Source organism: Nelumbo nucifera, chromosome 7 (genome assembly GCF_055504915.1).
Source record: "Nelumbo nucifera cultivar China Antique chromosome 7, China Antique-T2T, whole genome shotgun sequence".
Classification (NCBI taxonomy): domain Eukaryota; kingdom Viridiplantae; phylum Streptophyta; class Magnoliopsida; order Proteales; family Nelumbonaceae; genus Nelumbo; species Nelumbo nucifera.
The window spans coordinates 47786962-47798437 of record NC_142655.1 but is presented as its reverse complement, the minus strand read 5'-3'; the positions used below and the strand labels follow the sequence as shown (position 1 = coordinate 47798437).

The 11476-nt window shown below is 37.0% G+C and overlaps 1 protein-coding gene across 1 annotated transcript; it reads left to right on the top strand.

The window, feature by feature from the left end:
- The first annotated feature begins 419 nt into the window (after positions 1 to 419).
- Positions 420 to 10305, top strand: LOC104608079 (SAUR-like auxin-responsive protein family). The gene is made up of 2 exons (XM_010273947.3): positions 420 to 920; positions 10015 to 10305. The coding sequence occupies exon 1, from the start codon at positions 543 to 545 to the stop codon at positions 909 to 911; it is 369 nt and encodes a 122-aa protein (XP_010272249.1). The 5' UTR covers positions 420 to 542; the 3' UTR covers positions 912 to 920; positions 10015 to 10305.
- Positions 10306 to 11476: the final 1171 nt, after the last annotated feature.

Below are 11476 nucleotides of genomic sequence, written 5' to 3'. Positions count from 1 at the left end.
GAAACATCTCTCTTAATAATAACATCATCGGCACTGGTACTATTATCGGGAGATGTGAACTTCATTGTTGTGTTCCCATGGACAGGAACAGGTGGGATCCAGAAGACTGATGCAGAATTAGTACAACAGTTGGATTCCATGAGATCATATATATATATAATGTGCCTCAGTTGAAAGAAACTTTCAACTGTCACATTTTCCTTTGTTCGTATTACATGGCTGTTGCTTTTCTTTCTGTATATGTCGGTGCGTGTATGCCCCCCCCCACCCCACACCAAAACTGAAAAGGACAACTTGTTTGTTTCATTTGGTTCATTGGTTGTGTGATGATGGGTCCTGAGTTACAACACCAAAACAACGACTCGGTACCAATCTCAATGGCCCCGCCATCAATTAAGAGTATCTGAGTGTATTTCAAGGCTCATTTCATTATTTGTCTTCGAATTCACATTTCTTCTAACCTCCCAAGTATCCAAGGTTGAAGCTTGGAATCTCTCTCTCTCTCTCTCACCTCTTTTGTCTGTGTTGTGAATGGTTTAAGGATGAAGAAGATTAATCTGATACTAAAGAAGTGTAAGAGTTTGTCAATGCAATTGGGTAGATCCTCCTCTTACAGTAGTCTCAGGTCTAAGTCCACCAGAGAAGAATTCTGGGGAGATATGCCAGAAGATGAGCAACGTGAAACTATATTCGTCGGAAGTTCCAGGAGGCGCTACTCGATCAGTTCAAAGCACCTGAATCATCCTCTTATAAGTGCTCTAATTGAGAAGTCAAAGCACAACACTGGTGACGACAGAACTGTGAAATGTGAAGTGGTTCTTTTTGACCACCTTCTGTGGATGCTTGAGAATGCCGATCCCAACCTCACGTCGGAGTCCTTGGAAGAATTAGCAGAGCTCTATACCTACTGAAGCTCAAAGGTCTTTATTTAAACTGAAGTGAAGTTCAATTGATTCAATTAGATTGCTACTGCATGCATCGATATCTATTGTTTTCCAAGAAATTTCCATGTGTTTGCACACGATTCATTAGTTTCACTTTTCCTCATCCTCTCTTCCCTCCAGTTAAAGAAACAATATGAAGAAAAGGTGGTCTAAAAAAATGGGTCCAATTTCATTGAACAATTAGGAGCTTGTACAAGGCTGTATATATACAAAAAGAATAATGAAAGAATTAGAAACAATTACAAGAATAAAAATATTACAAGAATAGAAATAATAAATTAAGGCAAGAGCTTCATTAGGAAACTTCCAAAGATGAGAGTTTCCTTTTTGCTTTGATTGGTCTCTCTATGGTAGGAATTCTCTGAATAGTAATTGATCCATCTTTACCAGGGAGACTAGAGCTCTCTTCGGTAAAAGATCTGCATCCCTCTTTGGTAGGAGGAGGAAGCCTAGGCCTGGTTGACTCCTCAATACGCCCCCTCAAGCGAAAGTTAGCAAGAAGCACACGAAGCTTGGACCGAAGCCACTCGAACCGGTGAGAGGAGAGTGGCTTAGTGAAAATGTCAGCAACCTGGTCCTGAGTGGGAAGAAACTGCACCACCAAAGACTTCTTAATAATAAGATCCCGAAGAAAATGAAAATCAACATCAATGTGTTTAGTGCGAGCACGAAAAATGGGATGAGCTGCAAGGTATGTGGCTCCAATATTATCACAGTATAACACTGGTGGTGATTGGAGCTTGACCCCCAAATCAGAAAGTAGAGAGTTCAGCCACAAGAGTTCTGTGGTGGCATTAGCTAGAGCTCGAAATTCAGCCTCTATGCTTGAGCGAGCAATAATAGGCTGTTTCTAAGCACTCCACGAGATCAAGTAAGAACCAAGAAAAATGCCATATCCGCCAGTAGATCATCTATCATCCGAGCATCCGGCCCAATCAGCGTCAGAGTATGTAGTCAAGTTGAAGGACATGTGTACTGAGAAAATTAATCCAGTGTTAATGGTACCTTTGAGGTACCATAGAATACGCTTAACTGTGCCCCAATGCTCTTTAGAATGAGCATGTAAGAATTGGCAAACTTTATTTACTGCAAAAGCAACATCCAGCCTAGTGAGAGTAACGTATTGAATAGCACCTACAATGCTCTGGTACTGAGTAGGATGAGGTAAGGGTTCACCATCAAACCGTGAGAGGTGTGAAGATGTAGCCATTGGGCTAGAGACTGGTTTGGCCACAGCAAGGTTAGCCTTCAGTAAGAGATCCAAGATGTACTTACGCTAAGAGAGAAATAACCCTGTGGCATCACAGTGAGATTCAACACCAAGAAAAATAATGCAATAACCCCAAATCCTTTAGTGCAAATGTCTAAGATAAATTACTAACAAGTTGAGAAACATGAGCAGAAGAAGAGCCAGTAAAAATAATATCATCAATGTAAATGATAATTTGCTCTTGACTATAGATGAACAAAGGGGTCACACTGTGGACCACAAAAACCAAGTTTATATAAGCGATTGCTTAGACAAGAGAACCAAGCCCGAGGAGCTTGTTTGAGTCCATAGAGGGCCTTGTGAAGCTTGCAAACATGATGAGGATAATTGCTATCCTCAAAACCCTTTGGTTGACGCATATAAATAGTTCCAGTCATAAAACCATTAAGGAAGGCATTATGGACATCCAAGTGGCGAATGTCCCATCCATAGGAAATTGCAAGTGAGATAACAGTACGCACAGTCGCAGGTTTAACTACAGGACTGAAGGTCTCAGTAAAGTCAACCCCTAGAACCTAAGTAAAGCCTTGTGCAACAAGGCAAGCCTTGTAGCAGTCAATTGAACCATCAGAGTGTTGGTTGATTTTAAACACCCACTTAAATCCAACTACATTCGTAGAAGCATCATAGGGAACCAGCTCCCAAGTACTATTTTGAATCAATGCATGAAACTCGACAGCCATGGCAGAGCGCCAATGAGGGGACTTAGCAGCTTGTCTATAAGAAGAGGGATCCTCTTCATGAGAAGCAACATCATGAAGTAGAGCAAACGGAAGAGGATGGCGAGTAGCAGATTAAGCTAGTGCAGTGTTGGTGGAAACTGCCTGTTTTGGTGTAGAGGAAGAAGTAACAGATTCATCAACATGGCAAACTGGATCAAGAGTAGCACCAAGATCAACATGGGCAACTGGAATAAAAGGAGCAGTAAGATCAACATGGCGAGTTGGACACATGTCAGCATTAATGAGATCCAAGGAAGAGAGAGTAACGCCAATAGGAGCAGCAGAGCTGGAGGGTGGCAACGAAGGTACCATTCCAGGAAAGGAATGTTCATCAAACACAACATGGCGAGCAATGATTTCTTTGCTAGTAGCGGAGTTATAACAATGGTACCCTTTGTGACTGTTGTTGTAACCAATAAATATACAAGGAGCAAACCAAAAATCCATCTTGTGAGAATTATAAGGATGAAGTAAAGGATAATACTTGCAACCAAACACGTTTAACATAGAGTATCAAGAGGTTTGCCAAATAGCCTCTCATAAGGAGAGAGATTACCAAGACCCGGATTCAGTAGTCGGTTGATAAGGAAGACTGCAATTTCAGCAGCATCGGCCCAGAAGGACTGGGGGAGAAAGGAGGACACCAGTAGAGACAATGTGGACTCAATAATGTGTCGATGTTTGCGTTCAACACTACCATTCTGCTCATGCGTATGTGGGTAGCTGAGACGGTGAATGATACCAGCATCATCAGATAGCGAGAAAGAGAGCAAAATTCACCACCCCAATCACTCTAGAACATCTTAATATTTGTAGAAAAAGAGAGTCTCAACATGATTCTTAAATTTAAGAAAGGTATTAAACACATTCGACTTCCTCTCAAGTGGAAAAATCCAAGAAAATTTTGAATATGCATCCATAAATAAAACATAATAACGGAAACCTTTATTGGACAAAATAGGGGCAGGTCCCCACACATCAAAAAAGACTAACTCAAGAGGAGAAGAAAAAGTTGAATTTGAAGATGGTAAATTGAAATGATGGGCTTTGCCCAATTGACAAGCTTCACACACAAAAGAACAATTAAGAGATCCAAAATAAGGTAGACCAAACTTAAAAATAATATCTTTCACAACTCTTAGAGAAGCATGACCAAGTCATTGATGCTATTCTACCAAGGAGGTTTTCTCGCGGTCTCACATACAAAAGCTGTCGAGTTCTCTGTCTTGTGTTGAACTGCTCCAAGAAACTGATAGAGTTCGTCTCTACTGGGTCCTCAGAGTAAAACTCTCCCCGTATGAACCTTCAAAACAAAGAAATCCAGATGAAATTCAAAGATCAAATTATTATCCTTGGTAAATTTACATACAGAGTGAAAATTCTTAGTAAGAGAAGGAATATGAAAAATATTCTTCAAAGCAAACTGATTATGATTGCTAACTAGAGAAGTCGACCCTGTACTATTAATAGTCAAACTTGTTCCATTACCAATCTTGACTTAATCAGAACCTTGGTATTCAGTCCAAACTTATAAATTATCAGCATTCGGTGTCATATGATGAGTGGCGCCACTGCCCGGATAACAAATTGGATCAAACCCTGATCTAGACATAGAACCGGTATAAGAGACACCGCCGTGAAAAGCTATAGGATTTGCTGGATGCGAGCTACTCTCTCCTTGATATGAGAGATAAAACCTTTTGTAACACTTCAGTGCTCTATGGCCTGGTTTGTTACAAAGTTAACAAACAATGTTATTTCCTTTTCTACGACCTTTTTTGCGGCCAGAGGGCTAACCACCATGCCCCCTGCCTCTACCATGGTTGTTGCTACCCCTATTTTGATTATAGGAGTTCTGAGAGAACTAAAAACTATTAGTCACATTTTTATTATTCATAGTAGCATTTGCATTAGGATTCTCACTAGAAAAATTTTGTTGTAAAAGCCAGGCTTCATGACTCAAAAGTAACCCAAGAATATCACTAATGTTGATTTGATCTGCATCAGTTCGATTGGTGATGGTTGTAATGAAGGATTCATACTCACTTCCCAAATCGGATAAAATATATAGAACTAGATCTTCTTTTGCTACTAGTTTTGAAACTAACAGAAAGATTATTTGCAATGGTCTTGGCTTTCTGAACATGATCATTGATGGAGAAATTTCCCTTCTTCAGATTCTAAAGCTGGCGCCTAAGTTGTAGTACCCTGGATCGAGAATGACCTTTCAAGAGCACTTCAAACTTTAGTAGCTGTGAAAAGTCCAACAACTTGTGCTAGGACTCCCTCAATTAGTGAAGCAACAAGCGATCTTAGAACCAACTGGTCTAACTGTACCCAGGTAGAGAATTTAGGGTTCAAAATTTTCTTACTGTTATCATTAGTATCAGGTATCTCTTCTGAAGGAGGCTTGGTCAATCCATCAATTAGCCCCATCACCTTGTGAGCTCGAAGTACAGGAAGCAATTGGGCCTTCCAGAGGAGAAAGTTGTCACCATTAAGCTTGATTATCAAGTAATGAATGATGTTGAGAATTGAGTTGATGCTCATAGGTAGAGAAGAGGTTTGGGAAAGGGATGAGATTGAGCTCATTGCTTCAGATGCAATGGAGGTGTTGTAAGCCATGGCTCTAATACAAAGTTAAAGAAACAATATGAAGAAGGTAGTCTAAAAGAATGGGTCGAATTTCATTGAACAATTAGGAGCTTGTACAAGGCTGTATATATACAAGAAGAATAAAGAAAGAATTAGAAACAATTACAAGAATAGAAATAATAAATTAAGGCAATAGCTTCATTAGGAAACTTCTAAAGAGGAGAGTTTCCATTTTGCTTTGAGTGGTCTTTCTATGGTAGGAATTCTCTGAATAGTAGCTGATCCATCTTTAGTAAGGAGACTAGAGCTCTCTTTCGTAGGGGATCCAGAGCTCTCTTTGGTAAGAGATCTAGATCCCTCTTTGGTAGGAGGAGGAAGCCTAGGGCTGGTTAACTCCTCAATACCTCCCTAAACCCTAATCTACTGGTTTTCTGCTATACAAATGCTCAAAGTATCTTGAACACTTCATAAAAGGATCAACATACTCCAAACTCTAATATACATCTCTGTCATTGTAAAGTCTTCATTCTATTTTGAATATTAGATGTCAACAGTATAAGTTAAATGGTTTGATTATTTGAATCCAATTTTCCCCATTAAAAACAAAGAATTATTATATGATTGTGTTAAGACTTTTGAAGTTGTTACGTGACTTTAGATAGAAATTAAAGTTATAAGTCGTCATTCACATACTCTAAGAAAGACTTTGTATTGAAAATTATTGTTGTTCAAAAAACTTGAATTTCTTGGATTGAATCCTTTCCACATTAGCACTCCATCCCCAAGAGATGTTTACTTGAGCAACTGGTCCCTAGGCATGATTAATATATCAATTGTTCTTTTATATATTCAAGTTCGATATGTGGGTTTGAGTTTGGGGAAGAAAGATGATTAGGAAGAGGAAGAGCGAAAAACAAGGGAGGAAATCATTGTGTAAAGAAATTAAAAAAAACAAAAAAGGAAGTAAATAATACCCATTACTAACGTCTAATAGGGGGTTGTTAATTAAGTATTACTCCAAAAATTTACTCAATGTGTATAGCTCACAAGCCCAATCCTAGTGGGTACAACCCCTTACAGCAATGGAACCTGTACGACGGATGGTCTAACAGCCCATAGGAACACATCATTAAGTCTGAGAACCTACTTGGACTATTTTCCCTTGATGAAGACCTAAAGGTAAGGGAATTTTCTAAATCACTAACTGGTTTAGCTTATACCTACTTTGTCAATCTCACGCTAGGGAGTGTCAATTCATGGGAAGACCTAGTCAAGAAGTTCATTGGGAAGTGGTTCACAATGGAAAGGAGATTAAAAATGGCTAACCTTCACAATGTAGAACAAAGGTTTGATGAAGACTTCTATGTGGACTGGTTTCACAAAGCTACGCAAGCTATCCATGACAAGCATGTCATGGAGAAGGATTTTGTTTAGCATTGTGTATGTGGGATGAGTTCTTGGTACTACTAGGTGTGAGTAAGCTAAGGTAAGGCAACAAAGAGGTCTACCTGAAAGATGGTGGATGTCTATGGGAAAGGAAGATGGAGAAAAGGGAATCGTAGAAAGCTTGAGGTAGGTTAGGATTTTAGTCTGGTAGAGCTTATGTAGGGATCTATGAAGACTTGAGGTGAGGAGAAACTCTAGTATCTTCTATTTATAGACATGAGACATGTAAAGGAGGAAAACTTTCCCATGCGGGAAAGTTTGTTGATTTGTTAGATCTAAAACATGCAAGCCAAGTGTAGTGTCACCAAGTGTCCACACAAAGATCCCAAGGTCTAGGTTCACACCCTTCTCGAGATTTGCATGTGAGAACTAGTGTAGATACTTCCCTCTTCTAGATGCTAGCCCAATTTTGACTTAGAGGTTTCTTGAGAATGCCCAAGTATTAGTGTGACATCACAAAGTGGATGTAGAGGAGTTGTGTTGTCATGGTGTTGCAATATGGAGTTAAGGTGGGATGCCATCACAGTGCAAATAATTGTGTTGTATCAAGTAATAGGGTGGATTCAAGTAACAAGATTCTTCAGTTAAGACCAGTGTGCTTGAACTACGATGAAGAGGCTCTATCTAATGTTCACAAAGTGAAACACCTATTGTGATTTGGTGATTATTACAAGGCAAAATTGCAATGTGGTGAGTTTGGACTTATACTGCAATGTGGACGCACTATGGTGATGTCCTTGTATAGCCTCCACTGCAATTCCCATGATGCCTAAATCTATGGACTTACATTAGCTCCCTCGCTTATTGGTAGAAGTAGTTCTATCAATAAGCATTATCTACTATTAGATAGTATATGCCCTTAGCTCAATCAGATTGATGTACACTATATCAGTACATTATTGTTTTATGTTCTGATTGGTATGTTTTTGAGTTACTCCTTAACTAGACATTTATGAAACTTGTATTAGTTTAAAAAGTTTCTGGCCATCGGATAAACTTAAAAAATTTATCTTGACAAGACTAACATTGATGTATTGCCAAATTGGTTTAGTAACTTGTCACAACTTCTAGGATTACACCCCAAGTATAGATAGTGGTTGTTTGTGAGAAGCACTAAACCTATACCAATTTCTAGTTATATTCTACACCTTAGATAGAAATCGGCAAAATTGAAAAGTTGCACTTAATTTCAAACTTGATTATGATACTACACTAAGTCTTGGTTGAGCCACTTTTGATATTTTAACTAGTGAAATCCATCTAGGGTCAAATACCTAAGTATATTGGAGCAATTTATTAGGACATTACCTGAGTGGGTGATCATAGTAAAAAAATCATCCCCTTTGTTAAACAAAGTAATTATCAAGGTTTACACTCTCTCTAATGGAAATTTAAAACTACCACTAGTGTACTTCAACTGTACTTGAAATCAGTTTTGAAAAATGTATTTATACGTATATTATATTATTTTCTAAAAAAATAGTTTGTAAAAGGTTTTAATCCCAAAATCCATTTGAGTAGAGGGTGTGACACTACATTTTGCAATCAAGAAGAGGTCTTTCCCTATAAGCAGTATTTTGATTATTTAGGACTGAGAGGATAATGGTAAGAGACCATTATAAGGTTTATAAGCTGATGAGTTTTGTCTCATATCAGTCCATTATCCTTAGGCTTCATTGGGTAGCTAAAACAAAGGATCACTTAGACTTAAGTGTTGGGTTCTAATTGTGCCCAACATGATTGGCTCAGGGGTTTATTTCGCATGTGTAGTGAACTCGACCTATCTATTTCTAGACCTAAGATAAACCTATGGATTTATGTAAGACCTTTGTGGGTCCCATGGCACACAAATATCAGGCCTAAAGATCCTTACAATGACTAAGTACGTGATTTACTTAAAGCACATATGCATAAGCCCATTACTAGTAAGACAAGTTAATGAAGTTTTTATGTGATATGGATTGAATATGGGTATGGAAATGGGAATGGAGATCCATCTTACTAGAAAGATTAAGTCTTCAATCAATTAGGAGAGAGCTCTATCAATAGGCTTAAGAGGGAGTGGTCTACCTATGCAATCTCTACACTTTCTCTTACTTTCCCTCTCTATCTCTTCTCTCTTGCTCCCAAAACCCTAGTTTGAACAAGCCTTGGAGAGTGATAACTCTATAGTTTGATGTCTTAAGGGCATCATTTCAAGGGTATTTTAGGCCATAGAATAGTCAAAATGTCCCCTTATCCTAGTTAAATTCAAGATTGTGACTCCTGAGGATCTTTGTGCAAATCTTGGGGAAAATTGGCGAAGTTTCAAGGCTCAAATGCAATTTTTGGGAAGCTAGTGTGAAGTCCAGCTGAGAGAGTGGGTGTTTTTGTGAAAAACTAAGCACAAGAGGGCGCCTCTTATCCGCTAAACCTAGAATGGTGCCCCTCCTACTATATTAGCATACTCCCCTCTCCTTAGAAAACACTAGGGCACCTTTTCACTCATTCTGTTCATCTTTAACAAACCCTAGTTGCCCCTAACTGCTAAGTCTCCACCTTTCATCCCTTTTAATCCTCATCATTCAGCCTATAGCCACTAAATATCAGCCCTACATAATATTGGGTGCCCTCTCCTTCTCTTCTCAACCTTAGGATCACCTTAGAACCATCCTAACCCTTTATTATAAACCCTAGGGCGCCCATATTTTTTGCTAAATCCCAGCTAACATACCCCTCTTTCTCTCTAATCCCAGTTTTATCCACCCTTCTCTATAAAAAAGATCCAAGGGGTCTTGAGAAGGGGTTGGATTCTGCCCCCAGGTAAGATGGAAGGCTGATCTTGAGAAGTTCATGAGTAGAGGAAGAGGAGAATGCCCAAGCAAGAAGAGGGGTTCTTGCTTGCAGTTTGCACAACCACTATTGCCACCTCTAGATTCAGATCCCAACTAGTTTACTTTCATTTTAGATTTAATTTTTGTTCTTTAATTTCTAGTTCTTATTTTTCCTTTCTATGATTTACTTTTATCTAGTTTAATTTTTGTTTTCTTTTCTACAGATCTGGGATTTGGCCAGGTAAGACAAAAGGCATAGCTCGAGGAGTTTGAGGGTTAAAGGAGAGATCCAGAGACTGCTACCTCTAACCGAGTTGTAGACTTTTCATTTAGTTTCTTTTATATATTTATTTTTGTTATTTATTTATTTTTCTGCACTTTTCACCTTTAGCATTGTTAGAATCTTATTTTAATAGATTATAGTTTAATTAATTAAAGTTTTGTGTTCTTGCAACTTCCTATCGTGTTATTTTTTCCGGATTAAAGTATGTAGTGATTTTTCCCTCGCTTCCCTATGGATATGGCCCCTTTCTCACAACTAACTGCGCTTGTAGTTATTTTGAGAGTCGGAGAACTTACAAATATTAAAATTGGTGTTCCGAAGTGGTTAACGACACACTTCTAAACACACCAAGTTTTTGGCGCCGTAGTAGGGTAAGCAACGGAGAAATTTTTTTATTCCTTTGTCTGGATTTGTTTCATTATTTTTTTATTTTCGTTTAATTACTTAATCTGTAATCTCATTTTAATTCTTATTTCAATTTGATTTTATAGGACATAATAGCAAAAGGTGGGTACTGGAGCGTTGCCAAACTACTAAAGAAAAGAGAAGATAAGAGAAATTAGGTTGCGTTTCAGGTGTAGTCATAGTCTTGTATTTTTTATTTTTATATTCTTAATTAATTAATTTTTTTCTTTTTTTCTAGATCTGATTTACTTTTTAGTACTACTTTTTCGTTTTGCATTACCGAACTACTAAAGAAAAGAGAAGAGAAGAGAAATTAGATTGCGTTTCAGGTGTAGTCGTAGTCTTGTATTTTTTATTTTTATTTTTGAACTCATTTTTTTGGTAAAATAGTGATTTTCGAATTCTTAGTTAATCAATTTTTTTCTTTTTTTCTAGATCCAATTTATTTTTTAGTATTATTTCTTTTTCGTTTTGTTCTTAGATCTATTTTTTCTTTTAGTTTCTTGAGCAAATTTCTATTTAGGATTATTAGGTTCTATTTTTTATTTTCATATTAGAAACTCACTTCATTTGTTTTATTTTATTTTCTTTAATTGCCACATATTCTTATTTTTTTTATTTTCTATTTAATCCTTTGAGTAAAGGTTTTCCATGTCAGAATTTATTTTTGGTGGTTGTTATTTTTTTTAGCAAAATTAATCCTTTTATTTTTCAGTTTGCTATAATTATTTGTTCCTTTACTTCATTGCACCTTTAATTAATTAGTTATTTAATTGAATAATTAATTGTTAATAGGAAATTATTCAAATTTTCAAATTTGAGTTTAAATTTCAAATTTGAATTCAAAATTTAAATTTTAATTTGAATCTGAATTTGAATTTAAATTTTAAATTTTAAATTTTAAATTTTAAATTTTAAATTTCCAATTTAAAAAAAAATAAAAATAAAAAAACAATAATAATAATAATAATAATAATAAAATAAAAAATTAATTAATA